Here is a 22,759-nt window from a genome sequence, read left to right as displayed (position 1 = left end):
TTCCTTTGTCATTCATAAGTTCCTGGTAAGGCACTTGGAGACCATGGGAAGGTCCCATTCGTCATCATCCTCTGCCCAGAGATTGCCGCATCTGTCATAAGAGTCTGACTTGAGACCCCTTTCCCTGTGGGAAGGGCGATGATGGCTTGCTTTCCACTGCTCCTCCCACATGTGTGGAGATCCACTCTAAGGAAGAACTGTGCCTTCTCTCTGTGTTCATTTGTTTGTGTGACTCTATCTGAAAATGACAGAATGGTCACATTCATTATTTTGTTGCTTAAGCTGTCCCAGATTTGGCTGGGGGAGACCCTTCTCATTGGTTTCCTGTTTCCGGGTTCCGTGTCCCGGTCATTGTATTGTAGTTGGGGGTTTTTTGCTTTTTTGTTTTTTTAATTCATGATAGACACAGAGAGGCAGAGACATAGGCAGAAGAGAGAAGCAGGCTCCCTCTCTTGGGGAGACTGATGTGGGACTTGATCCCAGGACCCTGGGATCATGATCTGAGCTGAAAGCAGATGCTCAACTGACTGAGCCACGCAAGTGCCTTGTTGTTTGCTTTAGAAGAGTTTTAGCTTTATAGAAAAGCTGTAGAAGTGCTACCGAGGGCTCTACATGTCCTCCCTCCCCTAATTCCCCTGTTGATAACATCTTACATGACTATGGTACATTGGTCACAACTCAGGAACCAGCCTTGACACATTACTTTTAAATAAGCTCCAGACTTTATTCAGCTTTCACTACTTTTCTCCTAATGTCCAGTTCCTCTCAGGGTCCCATACTGCATTTAACCTTCTGTGGTCTGGGAGCACTCCTTGCTCTCCATGTTTTTGTTGACCTTGATGGTTTCGAGGAGGACAAGTCAGGTGTTTTCTAGTATGTCCTCCAGTCTGGGTACATCTGGTGATTTTCTCATGCTTGGACAGGATGGTGGGCTTAGGGGCCAAAGGGCACAGGGCAGGAAGGGCCCCTGTCATGACATCATTTCAGGGGCAGTTACTGGCAGTGTGCCTTGTCTCTGGTAATGTGACCTGATCATGTGGTTGAGATCCTGCTTGTCAGGTGTCTGCACTTTGAAGTTAATTTTTCTTCCCCTCATACTGTATTGCAGAATAGTCCCTAAGCTCAGTACCCATATAAGTGGGCAATTGAGCTCTACCTCCTTGAGGGGCAAATAGCTCTATAAATTCTTTAGAATTTTTCTGTACGAAAGATACATCTTTTCCCCATCTATTCATTTATTTAATCATTTATATCCATGGATGCTTCTTTATACTTTGGTCGTAACACCAAGACTAATTTATCTTGTTCTCAGGTCATTCCAGGGTTAGCCATGGGGAGCTTTCAGTTGGTTACTTTGCCCCTTTGACACGACCCCATCATCATGGGGTTTTAGGACACTCAGTTGCTTTTTTGGCACCCAAAGATGCCCCCAGCTCCACTTGTACATTTCATGTCTGAGGCCTAGATTCAGCCATTTCTCTAAGAAGCACTGGTTTCTCTTCCTAGAGAATAGTATTAGAAACTAAGGGCTGGGTGCTTGGTGTGCCCCTTGCTTCTGAAGTGTCCTCATTAGCAGGCCCTGTCAATAGACAGCACTTGGAAATAAATGTATGTATTTATCTAATGTGATTTGTGTCTAGTCATGTCTAACAGCTGTCTCTGACTCAGCTAGAATCTCAGAGCTCTTTCTAGCTCTTTCTTTGTTCATTCACCCATGCGTATGGCTGCGTGTACATTATAGCACTTTCCAAATAGTCTGCATGAAACAACTTTACTAACTAGAGCAGTGTTTCAATCCAGTTCTTTTTGGCTTTTAGCATAGTTTCCCATCAAAATACTTTTTCCCAAGATTTTTTAAATTGGCTTCAGTGAAGTTATGCCATATGTTGATTACCCATGTCCCACCCAGACAGAGGTCTAGTCCATAGAATGTCATTTTCTCCAGGCCAGAAGAGCTCCTTTTGCCCTAGAGAGCAGTTTTAGACTTCAGGTGTCCAGCTGTCTCATCATCTGTTGAGACAACTGTCCACCATGAGTTTGCTTGTCCTGCCTCCCACTAGACTCTGTCTCCCAGCCTCTCTCCTCAGCCTCCCATGCCCCACTGACTCTCGTGGCTCTTCTCCCCTCTTATTACAGATGTTCCCCACACCTCACATTTTGGTCCTCAGTGTCTTTCTTGGTGCCCTGTCTGCCATTGCTCCATACAATAGAATCCAGACTTCAGTGACTGCACCAAGGCAATCTGGCTGATCCTCATTAATGCCTCATTTGAGGTAGGCCCAGTGGCTCCAAGATGCCAGGATGCAGGGTTCTAGAGTTTTTTTCTCAGGCGCCCTTAATATATGACTTCTGCTCTTTAGCTTCTTACTTGTGGTTGCAAGATGGCCTCACTGCCTCCATTGTTTCATCTGGGCTCCCAGGGTGCTGGACAGGGCAAAAGGCAGTTGATTATTCCCCCCGCCCCCCTCACCCCACTCCAGCCTCCTTTGAGAGCTTTCCCGTACTTTCATCTCAGCAATTTAAGCTTCATCTCATTGGCTCCAACTACATCTAGCTGGTTGGCCCTGCCTGCTGAGGAGCCTAGGAGCTAGGGGTTTGAGGTGAAGACAGCACCACCCTCAGTGGAGCTTCTTGCAGTGGGGACCTGGGTGAGCTACAAGCAATCTCTGCCACTCAGGCTTTGAGTCATGTCTTTACGTACTACCGAGACTAGACTTTTTTTTAGTAAGTTCCCTTTCTCACCGAATACTGGATATCCCGGTATTTCTCCAGGAACTCACCCCCTGGGAACTTGGCCTTATCATCACCGTCACCTGAGGCTCTGTCTCTTGTCCCAGGTGAATTGTTTCTCCTTATCTACCTTCCACTTCTCCTCACACCTGGTCACTGCCTATTTCTCTTTCTCTGTGCCCTTCCTTGCCACACTCATCTCACAGAGGAGCAGAAGAGTCTGCATTCCTGCCCTGCACCCAGTCCTCCAGCCCACCTGCCCGAGGCCAGCGTGCTCTCACCATCTCCATTGCCTCATACTGGGCAGAAATCTATAGTGGCTGGCCATTTGTATTTCAAGATGACACAGAGAACCTGAGGTGTCCCCTGTGCTCCCCAATCTCCTCAGCATATGCTCCAGCATGGCTCCAAGTCTGAAATGAGGCACCGTGAGTCCGTGGGTTTCCTGGCAGCAGGCCCACAGTGTATGGAATGTTCTCAGAGCTGTCTGGGACCCCACAGCTGAGACAGGACTGGTCTCCCAAGTTCAGTTCCTGGATCTTGGCCTTTTGCAGTCGCCTGGCTATTGCCACCCTAGCAGCAGCTGCCCCTGTACCTGCTATTCATCAATGTGTGTCCCTGGTCCTCTTACCCAGGACGTCACCCCGTCCTTCCCCCATATGGCCTATTACTTGGCCATTCTTAGCATCACAGCCAAATTGGCCTTGTGCGCCAGTGAACATTGGCATAGACCGGAGCTCTAGTTGAATGAATTAGAACCTGACTGTCCCTTCCTTGTTTCCATCAGCACGCTGTCAAACTGGGCATATGAATTTGACAAGTGGGCCCCCTCTGTGGTGAAGGTGTCTTACAAGGTACGTCATGGCCTGAAGGGGAGGACGTGCGTGAGGGCAGGCAGGACTGGGGAATACAGATAAGCGAAGAGGGAGGTCCACTTGCATGAATAGTATGATGTATATGCACCCGTTTTCCTGTGTTATACACATGGGATCATGCTCTTCATACATGCTTTGGATCACTTATTTGAGAGTAATGCTGCTTTTTTAAGTGATCACATGGACTCAGTTCATGGAATCTGGTGATATCAGTGCATTCGCTGGAAGATTTTGTTATTGGCACCTGAGCTTTAGTTAAAACCCATTCGTGTAGGATGGCTTAACGAGTATACCCATGTTCTGTAGGATGTGGGACTTCTGGGCCATACCTAGACCGATTTAGCCCATGAGGCAGAGACTAATTGTACCTATCTTAGTGGGGAAACTGAGGCAGAAGGAGCAGCCCTCATGCAGCCACTTAGTGACAGAGCCAGGTTGTATCTGTGGCTGCAAGGCTCTTGGTATCAGGCACTTCGCCCTGTGCTGTGAAGCTCTCTGCCGCATGATGAGGAGAAGGGAGTCCCGACGCCAGGAACAGTGTTTGCAGGGAGAACTTGTTGCACTTAAAGAGCTAAAGATAGTTCTGCTGGCAAGAGCTTATGGGATCCAGTGATGCTCAGTCAGACTGGAATGTGAGCGTGGAGAAAGCACCATGTTTACATCCTGGGGCCATGGACACATGGGTCAGGAGTTTGGAACTGGGGAGGAACAGAGCAGGTTTGCTAATTGGGGAAAAGCTGAACTTCAGGAAATAGTCACATAGGCCGCACCTGCATGAGAGGCCTTGAGGTGGAGGCCCTGGTTTCCAGCTAGGAGGCCTGAGAGGAGCCTGGGGCAAAGGAGGGAGCTGATTGGCCACTGAGACCAGGACAGCTATAGAGCAGGCTGCATGCTTCCCAGAGGCCCGAGCTGCCCGTGGCCCGCATGCCTTCCCCTTCTCCTTTCAGTTGCATTTTGCGTGTCGGGGTTAGATGACAGGCCCAACAGCCGTGCCTGGTGCCTTTCCACGCAGCCCTGACCAGGTGTCAGTTATGCGGGCACCGTGGTCCCAGAAGGCTGAGGCGTGCATGCATTCTCTCCCCCACAGGGTTCTCCAGCAGCCAGGCGTGCTTTCGTCCCCCAGCTCCGAAGTGGCAAGTTCAACGTCTTGCTGACAACTTATGAGTACATCATTAAGGACAAGCACATTCTTGCAAAGGTAGTGTGTCCTTGTGTAAAACACACCAAACCTCAGGTGGTCATGTGACATCAGAGAGCACATGATGCAGGGTTATCATATGTATGTCCTGCAGACCAGCTCCTCAGAGCTTCTGCATAAATATCTCCATCACATATGATGCCTCCTGACTACCAGCCCTACCTTCATTGTCTGGCGGGGTTGTGATGAGGCCAGCCATGTCTCTCTGACTCTGTTGGCCTTGGCCCTTCCAGCCCTGGTAGCTGTGCCACTCCCACCACAGCCCTCAGGACAGCAGCCCACAGAGGAGGTATGATTTTAGCATTCAGAGCGGAGGACTCTGAGGCCCTTTGTCTTCTTTCAGCCTTGGGTTACTGAGCTGGCACACGTTAGTGGGGCTTGTATAGGCCTAGGAGTCTCTTAACTGACATAGTTTGAAGTCAGGCCATCAGTGAATCATTGAGAGTATACCTTGACTCAGATATAAAATAGGCATGGTCCCTTGCCTGCAAGAAGGCCATTTTCCTGGTTTGGAGGCTGAAGATGATGCATCTGTTCTGACCACTAATCATCCAGTAGAGAGAAGGTCAAGTGGTCATTTTTTGTCCCAGGGATGGAGGTGTTCACAAGTTACCTCTAGGGGCTTGGTCATTGTAATGATTTGGGGTGCTTCATATCCATCTCCAAGCATACAGATACAGGAACAGAGGCCCTGGGAGCTGGGGTCCAGTAAGTAGGCTCTTATCCTCAGCCTCATAGTACAGATACACACGTCTGACTTAAGGGAAAACCTGTCTCATCCCAAGAACAAGGGTCTGAAAATTCTTATCTGACAATGTCATCATTAATGAATGTCAAGGCCAAGTGACCAGGACTCCTCACGGAAGATGACTGCCTTGCCCCCGTCAGCTCTGCCCTTTTCACTCAGGTGCCTGACATACACTGTCTCACTCAGGCTTCACTGTGCCTGCAGGAGGGGGAAGCTGAAGCACAGAGTAGTTCTGAGGCTCATCATGGGGCCCTACAGACTTAAATCACAATTCAGACCTGGGGTTCCCACCTGCAGACTCCTCACCATGAGGATTGACATGTAGCCCGTGTCCTTCAGTCCTGGAGCCAACAGTAGGCTCTGGGCACAGCTCCACCCCCTTGGAGTTCGCAGTCCGAACTTACCTATACCACTTCTGCTTTTGGAGGCACAGCCAAATGGTTGGAAAATGTACCCATTTCTGAGCCACATTCCCTATAGACCCCACCCCCACCCCACAGCCCCAGTACCCTCTCTAATCAGTGAGGGGGTTGTTACTTGGAACATTTTTCTGTGCTACATACAAGCATGTGTAATTTCGATGGAAACCAGAGTACTTTTTTGCAGTTTGCATTTTTCACCTGACAGTAAGTCATGGGGATGTCTCTCCTCTGTGTCTGTCTGCACCCCATGCTTCACAGAGACTGTGTTGTCTGGCTTTCATCTGGTGAGCTAGTCCCTTTTGTCAGGGGACCTTGTTACACTCATGTTCCTCACCTGAATATGTTGTTCCATCTGGAGACTTGCCTAATGCTGGGGAGATTCTAGCTGAGATCGAGGCAACCCTGCTGCTGCTTCTCCCTTGACTGCCTGCTCTTGGGCCCACAGATCCGTTGGAAGTACATGATCGTTGATGAAGGCCACCGAATGAAGAACCACCATTGCAAGCTGACGCAGGTCCTTAACACTCACTATGTGGCCCCACGCCGCCTGCTGCTGACTGGCACCCCGCTGCAGAACAAGCTCCCTGAGCTCTGGGCACTCCTCAACTTCCTGCTGCCCACTATCTTCAAGAGCTGCAGCACCTTTGAGCAGTGGTTCAATGCGCCCTTTGCCATGACCGGAGAAAAGGTACGAGTGCGTGGCTGGCTCTGTGCCAGCGGTAGGGCAGGGAAGGGTGCCATGGTGGTGGTGGGGCCTCTGTAGAGGAACTGTTCCTTAGGGGACAGTGCCAGGCTCAGCTGGCTTCTCTCAGGGGTCCTCTGAGTGCCTACCACACAGGCCAGGTGTATGCTGGATACCAGAGCTGAAGGCCATGTCTTCATGGAGCTGTGCTGCTTTTGCACCCAGACTGATGGGCAGAGATCAAGAGAGTGAACTCTTGGCGGGGGGGCGGGGGGATCTCTTGGGGCTTTCCTGACCCTGTGCCTTAGGCACAGGGTGGGCACAGCAAAGAATATGGCCCTGAGGTAGTGGTGGGGCTAGCAGGGCACAGCAGAGGTCCCCAGGGTCCTCATGGTCCCTTTACAGAATTCGGATTTCACCCTAAGGGCAACAGGAGGCTTAGAGGGTTTCAGCCCAAGGAACAAGCAACGTGGTCAGATTCTGTATATTTAAAGAATGCTGTGACCAGTGTCTCTCAATGTCTATATGGCTGTGGATGACATCGTCAGCCTGAAAACCAGACTATAGCACATTGGCCATCAGGAGCCAGGTTTTTATTGCTTGATGAAATCCCCAGGTTGGCCCACACTGGGGGTGAGCCTCTTGTGCTGTTGGGGATTGAAGGGATTGTGGCCAGGTCGTGATTTCTGTTGAAGGAGGCTAAGTGGCTGGAACCCAGTGACTGAAGAAGGCACAATTGCAGAGGTTGAAGGGGTTTTTTTGTTTTGTTTTGTTTTGTTTTAAGATTTTTATTTATTCATGAGAGACACAGAGAGAGAGAGGCAGAGACACAGGCAGAGGGAGAAACCGGCTCCATGCAGTGAGCCTGATGTGGGACTCGATCCCAGGACTCCAGGATCACGCCCTGGGCCAAAGGCAGATGCTCAACCACTGAGCCACCCAGACATCCCGAGGTTGGAGGTTAATGAGGAACGTCACTGCCTGCAGTGGCTGGGCTCTCTGGGGCCACCGGTATATCTGGTCCAGGCAGCTAGTTGCTGATTGTTGGGTCCTCTGTAGGCAGGTCCAGGCCAGCTGGGGCCACCTTACTACCATCATCCATGAGGTACCTTTGGCACTAATGGAGACAAAGCCCTTCTGAAGGAGAAACTGTGGCTTTTCCAAGAATCTCAAAAAGAGGAGTCCCAGGTTTTCAGACATCCAGGATCTTCATCCCATCAAATGTTCTTGTTTCATTTCTTTTCAAGTTTAGCAGAAGTTTTAAAGCTCTGTGGAGAGCTGATCAGAGGACCCAAAGAAGATAAGTTTGGTGTGGTCTGTTTGACTCTTAATTTGTAGAAGTTTAACTTCTTAGCAGAGTAGCAGACACCTTGGGAAAGCAGTGTTTCTTTCCCTCTGTCCCTACCAGGCTGAAATGAGAGGATTTGGGCTCCTAATACAGAGCCCTGCATGAGGACCACCCATTTCACACCAACAATTCTATAAACACGGTGTTCTCCACCTCTTCTCTGGATGTGTTGGCAGGTTTCCAGACACATGACTTTGTATTACTCTTGGGGAAGCAATCAGGTGTCCTGAGTATTTCTTTTCACAAGGCCTGTGGGGCATGGATGGTCCCAGTTCCCCGCAATTGTCTAAAGGAAGAGGGTGCCCCACCAAATGCCGTAAACCTTTAGGCAGTGTGAAACGGAGGCGCTGAGGGCCAGGTGACTCTAGTTGCCCTTTTAGATGACTCTATCCATCTCCACATCTCCACCTCCTTCCTTTGGTGGTAACCTTGTTTTGCTTGTCTCATGGGGGTCCCAGGTGGACCTGAACGAGGAGGAGACTATTCTTATCATCCGTCGTCTCCACAAAGTGTTACGGCCCTTCCTGCTCCGGCGGCTCAAGAAGGAAGTAGAAGCCCAGTTGCCTGAGAAGGTAATGGATTGTTTTGAGTGGATAAAGCCTTGGTACAGTGTCACATCAGGTGATGTCCTCCTTCCCAAGGTGGGCCCAGGCAGGTTGCACTCCAGTGATCCACAGTGTATTATATTGTGGCCCTGGTCTTGCTTTAGCATTGTAGTGTCCATGTGACATGGGGACGGCCACTCACCCTGGATCTGTAATGTGGATGCAGGTGTGGATTACAGCAGGGAAGCCCCCCTGTTGTCTATGGGCCAGATGCCTAGGCAGGGGTCCTGTGCAACCACATCTGGCTGTGCTTAGAGGCCGTAGGCTGCTCAGGATCCTGCTCACACCACAGGATGGCTCTGGCTTCTTGCTCAGGGTCCCAGTCCCCTAGTTGCCCCCCAGGACACCCTCCCTTCCCTCCGTTTGGGATATAGTACTTGCTGTTTGATTCCCAGACCGTAGATAACCTTGCAGAAGGTAACCAAGTTGCCCTTTCTGGCCCAGGATGTCCCCTCTACATTTCTCTGTCTCTCTGCACCTGTTTCCCCTTATTCCCTGCCTGTGGAGACCCCTCCTCATCATCATCCCCTTATACGGTAAACCAGGCACATATGCTAGGGTACATGTTGCCTCTGAGAGGCTCAAAGACCAGAGATGGGCCCAGGCTGGGCATTAGGGTTAGGATTTCTCAGCTCCATCTAATGTGATGTGTGTCCCCTGCAGGTGGAATATGTCATCAAATGTGACATGTCTGCACTACAGCGAGTGCTCTACCGGCACATGCAGGCCAAAGGAGTGCTGCTCACTGATGGCTCTGAGAAGGACAAGAAGGTTAGCCATGGGCCCCTCCCCTTCCCCATCTGGTTGTCCAAGGCAGGTATGGGGGGCTCAAGCGTATAGTCATTAGCAAAGCCTTATGCTTCCTTGGAGTTTACTTTTGAGGTCAGGGCCCCATCTGGTGATGCTCCCGAGGGCATCAAATAGCTATAGTTAAATAGTAGCTGGTGGGAACAGGCTCATTCGGTAAGGCTGAGGGATCAGGGGTAATGGCTCATCTGCAGGGAGTCCCCCAGGATCCTCCCAGTCTGTCACCATCTGGTGTCCTGTGGTGAATTGCTGCTGGCTGCAGATGCACCCTTAAGTAGGGCTGAGCCCAACACTAACCACAGCAGAGTTAGAATATTCTCGTGAGCCCCACCTTCCCAGCTGGGAAAGAGCTGGCTTAACAGCCATGGCCACTGAGCCCCTTCACCATGTGCAGTGAGGGCTGGGCAGGCTGCTGCCTCCTGGGACCTCTCTGAGGTTCCAGACCCCACGCTCCCCAGGTCCCTGGATTTTGTGTCCCTGCCTCAGGCTTGCCCCGCCCCCTCCCCATTTCTTCCTCTCCATGTTTTCTTTGGCCACTTTGTTACCTGAACAGTTGCACATAGTTTACTTCTCGGCCCATAGCAGGCACCCACCCTCCCCCATATCTCTCCTCTTTGTAGCCAGAAATCTTCTATCATCATGGTCCATCTAACTGAAGCCCTCTATAGACTCCCCACAGTGCCCACAACCAAGGGAAAGTTTGTCATTCAGCCTTGGCAATTTACCAGTCTTCCCTTCAGTCCTGCCAACCCCTCCTGGAGTACCAGGCAGTCTCTGCTCTTCCAGAGCTGGCTTCGAGCCCTCTGCGCCTCCACAGGAGCCAGCCCCTTGCTCCCAATTACTCTGCCACAAGGCACACCTCCCCTGGAAGTGTCCCCTTCTGTAGTCCTCCTCCCACCCCACCCTCAACCCTGCCGTGGAAACAAGACCCAACATGGAGCTTCTCTTCTGCCTCCCCAGGGAAAAGGTGGCACCAAGACCCTGATGAACACCATCATGCAGCTGAGGAAGATCTGCAACCACCCGTACATGTTCCAACACATCGAGGTGAGGCCCAGCACCAGGGACTGTGGGCCTAGCAGCACCCACCAGGCCTTCCATTCTCTCAGAGACCTCTCTCTGCATCAGCCCCTTAGCCAGAGCTAGGGTATTTCTCCCTAACGACTTTTAAAAAAATACTTATTTCTTTTTTAAGATTTAATTTATTTATTCATGAGAGACACACAGATATAAGCAGAGGGAGAAGCAGGCTTGCTGCGGAGAGGCTGCTGCAGTGGTCCTGATGCAGGACTTGATCATGGGATCCCAGGATCATGACCTGAGCTAAAGGCAGATGCTTAACCACTGAGCCACCCTGGTGCCCCTGGAAATACTTTTTAATATTTTAAATGGGTAATGCCTGTACACTGTTTTACTACCAATTTTATGTTTGCAAGAGCTTGTTGTAAAGAATACAAACAACGTAGGGATATACATGCTAGAATGAAAGTGCCAGGAAGTCTGCCCTCAGATAGCCACAGCAAGCATTAAGAGACTCTTCTTTGGACTAAAATCCCACCGTCTCTGTTGGTTGGCACACTAGCTTTTCCCCAGAGAAGGAGGGGGCCAGTCCTGGTTTGGAGCATCAGGAGCAGCCTCCTTGTCATAAATTCTCTGGGTCAGAACTTTTTTGGGCCATGATAACCTTTGAGCGTCTGGATTCTTGCTTCTGAATTGCACACATACGTTTGTATGTCTTGGCGTGAAGTCTTGGGATCTTTGCAAATTCTTCGATGTCCCTGGGATTCCATCCTGCCACTCCAAGGATGATCTGGGATACACACTGTCCTTGTGCAGTCATTTCAGTGGTTAACAGTGTTCTGTTGTGACTGACTTTTCTTCATTGGAGAACCTTGAGGGAAGGGACGTCGGTGGGATGGAAAAGCAGTGTGTAGCATCTCTGTGGCCTCAGAGCCACTGTGGATCGCTGAGCACCAGTGTGAGGACTTAGAGGTGTGGGACTGGGTGGCCTCTTCCTGCCCTGACCTCTCTCTCATTCTGTTGCAGGAGTCCTTCTCCGAGCACTTGGGGTTTACCGGTGGCATTGTGCAAGGGTGAGAAGCTTCCCAGTGAAGTGGGGTGGGCGTGTAGTCCACATGAAGGTCTTTTTCACTTCTTTGGCCGGCATCGTTGCTCTCATGACATTTGTCCGATTTCAGAGGCACTGTATTGTGGCAGAAAATTTAGAAAATAGAGATAAACCCAAAGAAGGGAATAGAAATCCTCCAATAATCTTGAGAGGCAGACCTGGCTTCCAGGCCTCACTGTGCCATACCCAGGCTCTGACCTTTGGCAGCCTTCTTAACCACTTTGAGGCTAAACTCTGCTAAAAGAGATGATAAACCATCCACCTTGTTGGGGGTGTTTTCTCCCACATTGTATATGAGATGCAATCCAGGCATCATTAGGCCCTCGTGGTGGGCATGGGTACCCCATCTAGATTTCATCATTGCAGACTGCCTTGTTACAGAGCTAAGGCCACCAGCAATTCTGTGAGCTAGGAAACCTTTGAAGAATAGGGGCACCAAGTAAAAGATCAAGAAGTTCTCTTGCTATGTATTTTTTATACCAAATTACATAATAGGGGGCTCACAGACCTGGGTTCGAGTCCTGGCCCTGGCCTATCAGCAGCCATGTCAACTGTCTCCCCAGCCTCAGTGTGCACAGCTGTAAGTTGACAAGAACGAATGAGAGAAGCTGCAGTGTCCCATAACTCTATGTGGGGTAGTGTGAGCACTCTCCAGAGTGAGCCTGTGCTCCTGGAGGTTCTCTCATGGAATAGAAAGGAGGCCTCACTTCCTGTTGCCCCAGCCTGGTTGCTGATAGAGTCTCCTCTCATTCTTAAAAGTATCTGAGGTGGATGACAATCACAGGCTCACCCATGACCAAGAATGGCCCAAGCGTTTTCAGTTGGGTTGAAATGGTTTTGCTGATACTTCATGAGGGTCAGAGGGTCTGCCTAGGAAGCCACCTCTGTGCCTGTGACCGTAAGCCAGCCTGCCTAAGCATTCAGGTCAGCCTGGAGATGGAAGGTGCACTTCCTCCTCTGCCTGTCTGCAATGTCCTGTTGTCAACCCCCTGTTCTTCCTCTGCTCACCAGGCTGGACCTGTACCGAGCCTCGGGCAAGTTTGAGCTCCTCGATAGGATTCTTCCCAAACTCCGTGCCACCAACCACAAAGTGCTGCTGTTCTGTCAGATGACCTCCCTCATGACGATCATGGAAGATTATTTTGCGTATCGCGGCTTTAAATACCTCAGGCTCGATGGTGAGTAGGACCAGGAGAGATGTTTCTTGAGGGAGCTCGTCATCCTCAACTGCACAAGCTTCTGGCTGGTGGACTCTCCTTCACAGGGCAGGGCAAGGCTTGGAGACTGGGGCTAGCATCGGGAGTGAGCATAGCACTTCCTGTGACATGGGCTTGAGGGGCTGGGAGGGAGGACTCTGGAGGTATCGTGGCTGGATCAGAGCCTGTGGCCTAGGAGGGTGGCCAACCTGGATGCGGCACCCAGGTCTCGTAAACATGAGGCTTATGGTATGTACTGCAGCCCTGGACCCAGCGGTTATGGGGCACTACTCAGGAGTCCTCTTTTGGTTGGAAGTGGCAGAAGTCTGTGTCCTGTGGACCTGAGGAAAACGTAAACTGAGCCCTAAGGGTTCTTCTTGCTTCAGGTACAGCGGGATCCAGATGTCTAGATGATATTGATGGGGCTTTTCTCAAGCTCTTGGTTCTACTGGCCCCATCTTGGATTTGTTCTTGGCATCCTCTCCAGGCCACCCTCATAAGCTTTTTCAGTGTCCCCAACAGAGAGGATAGCCCATCTTTTCCCCCAGAGGTCCAGGAGCTGCCTCTCGTTAGGTTTCTGTGAGCCACATGCCCTTCTCTCCATGTCAGGTGGTCGTAGAGCTGACACTGGTCAGGCCCAGAGCTAGAATCAGGCTTTTCCATGCCCGAGCCATGTGCACCAAGGGAGGTGGGTCAGGGAGAGAGGGGAGCTGGTGAGGCAGGAAAATAGCAAGTTCTCCTGGGAACGGTGCTTAGCTGTGACCCCCCTACTCTCTATGGGAAGTTCTGTGCTTCTGCTTTTATCTCAGCACACGGGAGCTCTGGGTAGGAGGGTGCTTAGTGAGATGGTAACAGCATGTTGGACCTGGGGTCTGACGCATGTCCACTGGCCAGGGAGGCCCTAGAGGGAATCCCCACTCTGTCCAACTGGAAGAGTGCACAGACTCGTGAGAAAAGTGAGGTTGAGAGCTGCTGGGTTGACCCTTGTTAAACAGGTAGCTCTTATTCTATTCTATTAGCTCCTATCCTTCACAGAGCTTTTATTGAAACTCATTGCCAGGTGCGTTTTCCTGGCAGGATGCCCCAAACCTCTGCACCCTCATTTGTCTGTTGCTGTGGAACAGTGGTTTCATAGACCACAACTTGTGGTGGCTGGGCTCTGGCTTCTCCAGCCTCAGCCACAGCTGGCCCATTGTGCTCATCTTGCCATCTGTCAGCCTCGCCTTGCAGTTCGTCCCGGGCAACCTTTACAGGCACAAATGACAATATGTGTCTCCCTTGTCCCTGCCTCCGTATGGTGCCTCCTTCCCACTCCTCGGAGGCTGAAAACTGCACCCCTGTCAATGGGTTGGCCAGGACTTTCCAGCTGCCTCACCCACCCCCATGGTCTATGCCTTGTGAACATTGGTCCTTGTCTGTGTCACCAAGCCAACCCTCAGGAGAGGCTATAGGTGGAGAGCATGTTCCCGTCTGCCCCAGCATCTGTGCATTTGCCCTGTTTCTTTCCTTGTCCTCCAAAGTGAGGAGAGGACTTTTGTCTGCTCAGCCACAACTACACAGTACCCACATGGTCACCGACCAGTTCTGGCAAAGTGCAGACAAAAGGTAGGAGCTCAGCAATAGGTTGGGAGATGGAACCTTTCACTGTCAAAGTGGTGAGAGTGAAGGTGCAGGCAGGGCAGCGGGCCCTTCAGCTTGGGCCTGCCCCTTCACTGCTCCAGCCTCAGCCCTTCCTCAGAAAGAGGCAGCTGGGGGCATTCCTATAGCCCAGGCTCCTGTGGGCATCGGGCCTCTGGGCTAGTCATTGCAGTGGTTAGACAAGTGGCTGGAAGCATTTAATTTTCATCTCATCATCTAGATTAGAGGCACCCTTCCTCTGAACTGGCAGCACCCGAAGAGCTTAGGTGCCTCAGTGCACCTAATGTGTTCTCAGTGCTAAGGATCATGCCCTAGATGGTCACATGAGTGTGTCTGTGATTCCATCAAGAGGGGAAGCCGTTCCTGCTTGGAGGGAAGAGTACCTGTTATAAGGCGACTGTGTGCTTGCCTGTAGATGACTCTCTGCGAGTAAGAAACGCATCACAGTCTGGTGGAGGCAGGCACCAACCCTCTGGCCGGTCCCTGTTCCAGGCACTGTGCTCTAATACCCATCCCGCTTATGCTTGCAGTGGGCTCATTTTACTCTGAGGTGACATGGTGGCCTGTTGGGCCTCATTTTCATCTGGGGTGGGAGAAATGGTGTTCACTTGTGCTCACCATAAACCTGAATTGCTCGCCAATTGCAGCTCAGGCACATGGGCTGAGCGGCTGTAGAGTTGGCCCAGGAGGCCTATGTGGGACAGGTGCAGGCACTGTCCCCACTCTCTTCTCTGAAGCAGGTGTTCCTCTGTGTCTCCTCGCCATTGCACTCCTCCCCGTGTAGCCCCCCCTGCTAACAGCATTCTCCCTGCACCCTGCAGGAACTACGAAAGCGGAGGACCGGGGCATGCTGCTGAAAACCTTCAACGAGCCCGGCTCCGAGTACTTCATCTTCCTACTCAGCACCCGAGCTGGGGGGCTTGGGCTAAACCTCCAGTCGGCCGACACTGTGATCATCTTTGACAGCGATTGGAACCCCCACCAGGTAAGGGCAGGCCGCCCCCTGTTGGGGAGGGGCTTGAGGCTCCCCGCTGACCCTCTCCCATCACTAATGCCTCTTGGATGTTCTCCTGGAGCTAGCAGCAGTGGCACCTACAGCTTCTGAGGCCTTTGTGGGGAAGCCCCGAGAGTATAATTTTCCGTTGTTTTTCAGAACATCACTTTGTATTTTGATTGTGGAAAAAAAACATATTCCATTTCTATTTTTAAAAAAAATCCTGGTTTTATATAAAGGTATAAAGTAGAAATACCCTAATCTCATCATCCATTAGTAATTGTCACTTTTTTAGTGATACAGGGGTTCCAGGCCGTGTTCTGTGCACACTCTCACACACTTGTGCTTTTAAAAACATCTGGGGCATATTTGTATGCTGTTGCTCTTAAGTTTTTTATCCATATGCCTTATATAGGGCTCTATGCCAGTAGCTGCAGAGAAATAGTATTTTATAAATACAGCGGTTTTTAAGTGCGTTTTTAAGTTTTCCCAATGTTTCATAAAAGTAATAGTCTTTTAATGCAAGTATCAGTTACTCAAAATAAAATAGAGTCCATTTCTTTCTCCTCACCAGTTCCGCTCCTCTGACCATGTGCCAGCATGTACCTATATACACACACACACATGTGTTTTGGTTTTGGCGAAAACACAGCACGTTCTAGCATGTTTCCTTCCCTCTGGCAGCTGGTGTGTTTCTCCTCTCAGTACAAGCACAGGGGACTCCACACAGCCAATTCCTCAGCTGCCAGGTGTCCTGGCATATGGTGGCCTCAAGACTTGACTCAAACCATACTTGGCAGGCATCTGGGTTGTTTCTCAGCGTAACTGCTTATGGAGCCCTTTTCTCCCTCTCTTGCAGTATTTGTACCAAGACTCCCTGACCAGTCAGCCCTGAGAGTGGGATTCCTTGGCCCATGAGCATGTCCTCTGTACATTCTAGTCACCTTTGCCAAAGTGGCCTCCAGAAGGCTGCCTTGGGTGTTTCTCCTACCAACAGTGTCTGAGCATGTTCTTCCCCACAGCCTGGAGGCGCTAGTTCACAGTGTGTGAGTTGTAGTCCATCTGATGGGCAAATGCTCAGGTTGGTTACTAGTGTTCCTTTCTACCATCAGCCTGGGGCATAGTTCTCACCAAGACCCTGTGACCATCCATTTTTTTGAGAGGGTGATTGCAGTGTGCTGTTCCTGTCAACAGGCAGACAGAGGCCAGGACCTGGAGCCCTGGCCTCTGTCATACTGGGGGCTTTCAGAAGCCACTAAGCTTCCTACAGAGCCTGGGGCATGTTAGCCAGTGCTAACCCTGTCAGGAAGCGTGCTGACCGAACCAGGAAGCTAAGCTCTAAACACAAGGCACTCCTGGCCCTCCACGAGTTACAGCCTCTGTCAACCCAATTTTGTGTGAATCTTGAGCATAGGCCCACACTGCTCCTGGGCCCAGATGCAGGGTTTTGTGGACACCCCCTTGATTTGGTGCTGGGGATAATAATACAGATAGTGTTGGCAGCCGTGGCTACCACTTGATCAGAGCTAGCTCTGCAGTACGCTCTGGGCTAAGCATCCAATGCCACTTAGCTCCTCTCCCCTCACGATCACCGGAAAGGCCTATGTCAACAGAGTAAGTCCTGAGGCTTATAGAGGTTGGGCCTCGGCTTGGCCTGCATAGCAAAGAAGAAGCAGGGCCCACAACCAAGCCAGCATTACCAGGGTGGTGCCCAGCTTTGACCCTATTTCGTTAAAGGTGCTCTTAACCGCAATATGGCCACATCAAACAGCCCCTCCTGGGGTAGGTGAGGGGACCCGTGTAGCTGTGACATGAGCTGCTTGGGACCCTAACGGCCCAGGACTTGTCCCCTGAGTTGCACTTTGCCCTGGTGTACCAAAGAATCCCAGTTAAGATGGGAAGGGACAGGGACGCCTGGATGGCTCAGCGGTTGAGTGTCTGCCTTTGGCCCAGGGTGTGATTCTGGGGTCCCGGGATCAAGTCCCACGTGGGGCTCCCTGCATGGAGCCTGATTCTCCCTCTGCCTGTGTCTCTGCCTCTCTGTGTATGTGTTTCTCGTGAATAAATAAAAATCTTTAAAAAGAAAAAAAAAAGTTGGGAAGGGACAATCTTGTGGTAATGTCATTGTGGCATGGACTCGAGGTTGTGTTCCTGGGTTCCCAGCTCAAGAAGCTGCTGGTCAGGGCATGCAGAGTGGCCTGGCAGAAGGAGACAGGCACATGAGAATGAGAAGGCCTTTCCCGATGGCACTGCAAAGTTGACTACCTCTTAGATCTCCAGAAAGCTGGATTGGGACTGACCTGCATCTCTTCCTCTAGGACCTGCAAGCCCAGGACCGCGCGCACCGTATTGGGCAGCAGAACGAGGTGCGGGTGCTCCGTCTCTGCACGGTCAACAGTGTGGAGGAGAAGATTCTGGCCGCAGCCAAGTACAAGCTCAACGTCGACCAGAAGGTGATCCAAGCTGGCATGTTTGACCAAAAGTCCTCCAGCCACGAGAGGCGCGCCTTCCTGCAGGCCATCCTCGAGCATGAGGAGCAGGATGAGGTGAGGGCAGCGCCAGCCCCAACCCCCTCCCCGGCGTGAGTGGTGGACGCATGAGCGGCTTTCATTTTTGTTTTTTTACCTTTTTTGCACTCTTATTTTTTTTGCATCCCTTTGGAGTAAAGGGAGTGTGGGCTGAAAGGAAAGAGGATGAGTACTTGCTTTTTCTTTGAAGTGGTTTTTTTTTTCTAAACTGCTGGTGAAAGACGCCGGATTGACAGCCCTGGAGACTGAAGTCCTCTATTTATCCACAGAGCAGACACTGCAGCACGGGCAGCGGCAGTGCCAGCTTCGCCCACACTGCCCCTCCGCCAGCGGGCGTCAACCCCGACTTGGAGGAGCCACCTCTAAAGGTGAGAGGGGTAGTTCAGTCTCCATGCCCATTCAATCCTCGGCTTCTCGGCTGAGACGGCCAGCAAGGGCCCTGATCCCACGGAGCGTGCGTGTGCGTGTGCGTGTGTGCCTCTCGCTGCCGTGTGGGTCCCCATCCACCGCAGCCGGACTGGGACCGCCAGCTCATTTCCCATGGACTGCCGCCGCTCGCCTCCGAGCCCGGCCACCGCCCACCCCGGCCTCTCCACACTCGAACTAAACGTGTGAAACCTTCTAGGAAGAAGACGAAGTGCCCGACGATGAGACGGTGAACCAGATGATTGCCCGGCACGAGGAGGAATTTGACCTGTTCATGGTGAGTACCGTGGGCAGAGGGGACAGAAGGGAGAAGGGTGTTTCCGCCCACGCACCTCATGGGGTGCTCTGAAGGCTTCCCATGCTCACCCCCATTGACATCAAGTAGAACAAAACACCTCAGTCAAATAGAACAAAACTCCGTGACAGTGGTGTCCCCAGCGGGTAATGGAGCTGGGGCATCTCTTGGGGTGGTCCCCCTTCCTCCCTCCTAACAGACCGATCTTTCTTCCATGGTCCCCTAAGAGTGTTGCAGCAGTGATGGGACACACACACTCTCTCACACACACACACACACACACACACACACACACACACCCCTCCCCCACACACACACCTGTCCCGTTTATGATCCTCAGTCCTGCTGAATGCCTATCCTCTTGAGTCTCTTGTTCTTGAGGCTCCCTTTCAGAGGGAGTTAACGCTGTCCCAGGCCAGCCATCAGTCACAGATGTCAGCATGGAGTCAGAGTACGGGCCCTTGGCCCCTCTTCTGTGACCTTCTCATTTTTTCTGCCCCTGAAGCAGAGCCCTACCATGGGTCTGCTTTCTGTCAGAGCCAGAAACCTCAGAGCCACTGTTTAGCTGCCTTGCGGCATTAGTGCCCAAGGTAACAAAGCCTCCCCTCACCACATGCCCCTTGTGTGCCCCCAGCTCTGCCTGTGCTCACGCCTCTCTCCCTCTGTCCCCTGCCCTACACCTCCCAGCGCATGGACCTAGACCGCAGGCGCGAGGAGGCCCGAAATCCCAAGCGGAAGCCACGCCTGATGGAGGAGGATGAGCTTCCTTCATGGATCATCAAGGACGATGCTGAGGTAGAGCGGCTGACCTGTGAGGAAGAAGAAGAGAAAATGTTTGGCCGTGGCTCCCGCCATCGCAAGGAGGTGGACTACAGTGACTCACTGACTGAGAAGCAGTGGCTCAAGGTACATGCTGGAGAGGGCCGGCCAGGGGTAGGGTCAGGAGAGCAGAGGTTCAGCTACTCTGCCGTGGGGCTCATCCAAAACCTGAGCAGATTCCCTTTAGCCATTCTCAGCAACACCTGATGTGGGGTCAGGTTGCTCCATTCCTCCTGACCTGGCATGGGAGGGAGTGTGCACGTAGTCCCCTGGGGAGCTCAGAACTCACTACTGGGTGTAACCAGCCTTCCAAGTGCTTGTCATTAGGAAACTCAGTGATGAGTCATCAGAGCGAATTGCCTTGTCATGTGGTTGGGAGAGCCAGCGCAGGTCAGGCAACCCCACTTTGGGCATGTCGACCACAGGGCTGGACCCCTCAGCCATCTCTGGGAGGAGGAGGGAGCAGACTCCACCGAGGCTCACAGTTGCAGCTGCTCCCAGGTGACACACGCAGGGTTTTTAGCAGATGGCACTTGGGTCCCTGACAGCAACAGGTGTAGGTGGCTGAGTCAGGGCTGTGGATGTCTGGTAGGCCCACAGGCCGGCAGCACTGGGATTGTGGTGACATGTCAGGGTTGGGGCTTTGACCGCAGAGGTAATGACTGGGAATCCAGCCCTAAAGTTTCATAAAAATGGCCCATGAAGCAACCCTTCCCAGAGGGCAGGTGGTGGCATTCAGCTGTGCCTGGCTGATTGGCACAGTCCAGAATGGATGATGTTACTTGCCTAGGCCTCTGGTCATGTTTCCTGAGTTTCCTCTTGATTCACCTGTGGCCCCAGTGCTCCCCAGTCCATGAGGTCAGGTAGCTCTGGCCCTATCCTGGAACCTCAGAACAGCCCAGACTAGTGAGCTCACCTGGTGAGCTGTGCCAAACGGGGCCATGTGACCTTCGGGTGGGAGGCAGGTGGTTCTCCTGCTCCTCACCCATCAGCCCTTGAGCTCCAGGGACAAGAAAACCCCTAGAGATGAATATATGCCCAAGCACAGATATGTGCAGCTCCCATGGCTCTGCAGTTTTGAGACACAGATACCTTTTAAAAACAGTTGCCTGTATGTTAATAACATTTTGTGCACATGTTTCTTTTTTTTAAATGTACTTTATATACCACTTTATACACATTATATACCATTTATTATGAGTTCAGGTTGTACAGTTCAATAGTTTTTAGTGTTTTCAGAGTTGTGCAGTGATCACCACAAATTAGCTTTAGAACATTATTGTCACCTCAGAAAGAAGCCCTGTCCTCTTCAGCTCTCTTCCTGTCCCTTTATTCCCCCTAGCTCTGGTTCTGGACATTTCATATAAATAGAGGGATGTATCCTACCTTTGGAGTCTGGCTTCTACTTTGGAATAGGCAAAGTATCTTCAAGGTTCATCTGCGTGGGAGCAAGTACCCTCCCTTCTCCGGGCTGAGTAACGTTCTCTTGTACAGACAGACCACACAGTGCTGTCTTTGTTCATTGGTAGACAGTTGGCCTATTTTCCATCTCTGGGCTGCTGTGAATAATACTGCTATGAACATCGGTGGACAAGATTTTGTGAGGATGTATGTTGTGATCTCTGTTGCATAAATACCTAGAAATAGAATTGCTGAATCAAATGGTAAATTTTTTTGCTTAATCTATTGAGGAACTGCTCTGTTTTCCAAAGCAGCCATGCTATTTTACATTCCCACCAGCAGTGTGTGACTGTTGCGGTTTCTCTGGTTTGTCACCTGTCCTTTTGATTATAGCCATTGTAATGGGCATGCAGCAGTAACCTTATTGTGATTTTTAATTGCATTTTTTCAGTGGCTAATGGTGTTGGGCATCCCCTGATGTGTTTGTTGGTCATTTGTGTATCTTCTTTATTGGATGTGTGATTCATAGATTTTTTTTTCCTCCTATTTTGTGGGTTATTGTTTTACCTTTTTGATGAGGCTCTTTGAAGCACATTTTAAATTTTGACGAACTCCAGCATACCTGTTTTTCTGATATATCAGAGAAACCACTGAGAAATGTAGGAGTACAAAGATTTACCCCTGTGTTTCGTTTTGCTTTGTTCAAGAGTTTTAGCTTTTACATTTAAGCCCATGCATGATCTGAGTAGTTTTTCTTTAGGATGTGAGATTAGGGTCCAACTTCATTCTTTCACAAGCAGATGTCCAATTTTTCCGGCCCCATTGTCAGAAAGACTATTTTTTCCCCACATAGCACATGCCTTTTTGTATGTCATGCTCAGTAAGAATTTGCATTAATTAAAAAAAAATACATTTACCCAAAAGAGACATTCTCTTTTCTTAGTGGTGGCGCCATGTAGCTGGGCCCACTTTTCTGGCAGCCACTCTGGTGCCACATGTACCAAAATCTCTTTAGAATGGCGCTGGCTCTTGCCCAGCTAGGCTGATCTAGCTGCCTGAGACTTGGAACCAGAGAACCTATTGTTGTTTTCCTAGGGTAGCTATAACAAGGACTGCAAACTGGGTGACTTAAAACCGTAGCAATTTATTCTCAGTTCTGAAGGTTTGGAGTCTTGAAGTCAGGGTATCAGCAAACAAGACCCTTTTCCCTCTGAAGATTCTAGGGGAGGATCCTTTCTTGCCTCTTCCAGCTTACTGGAGCCCAGGCATTCCTTGGCCTGTGGCTACATCACCCATCACCCCAGTCTGCCTCCATCTTACATGGCCTGTCCCCCATGCATCTTTGTATCTTTTCCTATCTCTCATGGGGTCGTTCTTATTGGAGTTAGAGCCTACCCTGACATAGGATACCTTCATTTTTGCTTTTTAAGTAGTTACATCTGTGAAGATTCTCTTTTGAAATAAGATTATGTTCTGAAGCTCCAGGTGAATGTGAACTTTGGGGGACGCTCTTCAACCCACTATATCTGCCGTGGGCTCACAATGCACACCATCCCCCAGGCCGCCGACCTTAGAGTCCCTACTGCCTGCCATACGCTCTTCATGCTGTTACTTTGGCCTGGACGCCTTACACACCCCCACTCTTCAGATCTCAGCCTAAGTGCCACCTCTTCTGAGATGCTACCCTGACCCCCCAGCCAGGGCACATCTGCTCCACCATCAGTACACCACTCACTCTCCTTCCTGGCAGTCAACACACTTGTCACCATGTTTGCGAGATAACTTGTCTGCTTACTATGTCCCCTCCATGAGGGTTTTTTTCCACGCTGTGTCCTCAGTGCCTGGCCCTGTGCCCTGCTCACAGTCACAGCTGTTAAATGTGAGGTGGATGACCAGAACATCCCTTTGAGTCCCACCCC

At 51.0% G+C, this 22,759-nt stretch overlaps 1 protein-coding gene across 4 annotated transcripts in view; it reads left to right on the top strand.

Moving 5' to 3' along the window:
• The window catches only part of SMARCA4 (SWI/SNF related, matrix associated, actin dependent regulator of chromatin, subfamily a, member 4), a 92,587-nt gene that overhangs the window by 49,938 nt on the left and 19,890 nt on the right, over positions 1-22,759 (top strand). For 2 of the 4 annotated variants that reach the window (XM_055343364.1, XM_055343363.1), the window contains exons 17-29: positions 3,518-3,584; positions 4,693-4,803; positions 6,419-6,661; positions 8,462-8,575; positions 9,272-9,379; positions 10,376-10,462; positions 11,462-11,508; positions 12,555-12,721; positions 15,199-15,362; positions 17,690-17,917; positions 18,169-18,267; positions 18,525-18,602; positions 19,308-19,526. In XM_055343364.1, the coding sequence (XP_055199339.1) occupies positions 3,518-3,584; positions 4,693-4,803; positions 6,419-6,661; positions 8,462-8,575; positions 9,272-9,379; positions 10,376-10,462; positions 11,462-11,508; positions 12,555-12,721; positions 15,199-15,362; positions 17,690-17,917; positions 18,169-18,267; positions 18,525-18,602; positions 19,308-19,526 (1,732 nt within the window). The remainder of the gene's footprint in view (positions 1-3,517; positions 3,585-4,692; positions 4,804-6,418; positions 6,662-8,461; positions 8,576-9,271; positions 9,380-10,375; positions 10,463-11,461; positions 11,509-12,554; positions 12,722-15,198; positions 15,363-17,689; positions 17,918-18,168; positions 18,268-18,524; positions 18,603-19,307; positions 19,527-22,759) is intronic. The other 2 variants (XM_055343366.1, XM_055343365.1) reach the window with 1 other exon arrangement.

The sequence above is a fragment of the Nyctereutes procyonoides genome, unplaced genomic scaffold, assembly GCF_905146905.1.
Source record: "Nyctereutes procyonoides isolate TBG_1078 unplaced genomic scaffold, NYPRO_anot_genome, whole genome shotgun sequence".
NCBI classification, from domain to species: Eukaryota; Metazoa; Chordata; class Mammalia; order Carnivora; family Canidae; genus Nyctereutes; species Nyctereutes procyonoides.
Note: the sequence above shows the minus strand (reverse complement) of the source record. Positions and strands in the feature narration are given on the sequence as shown.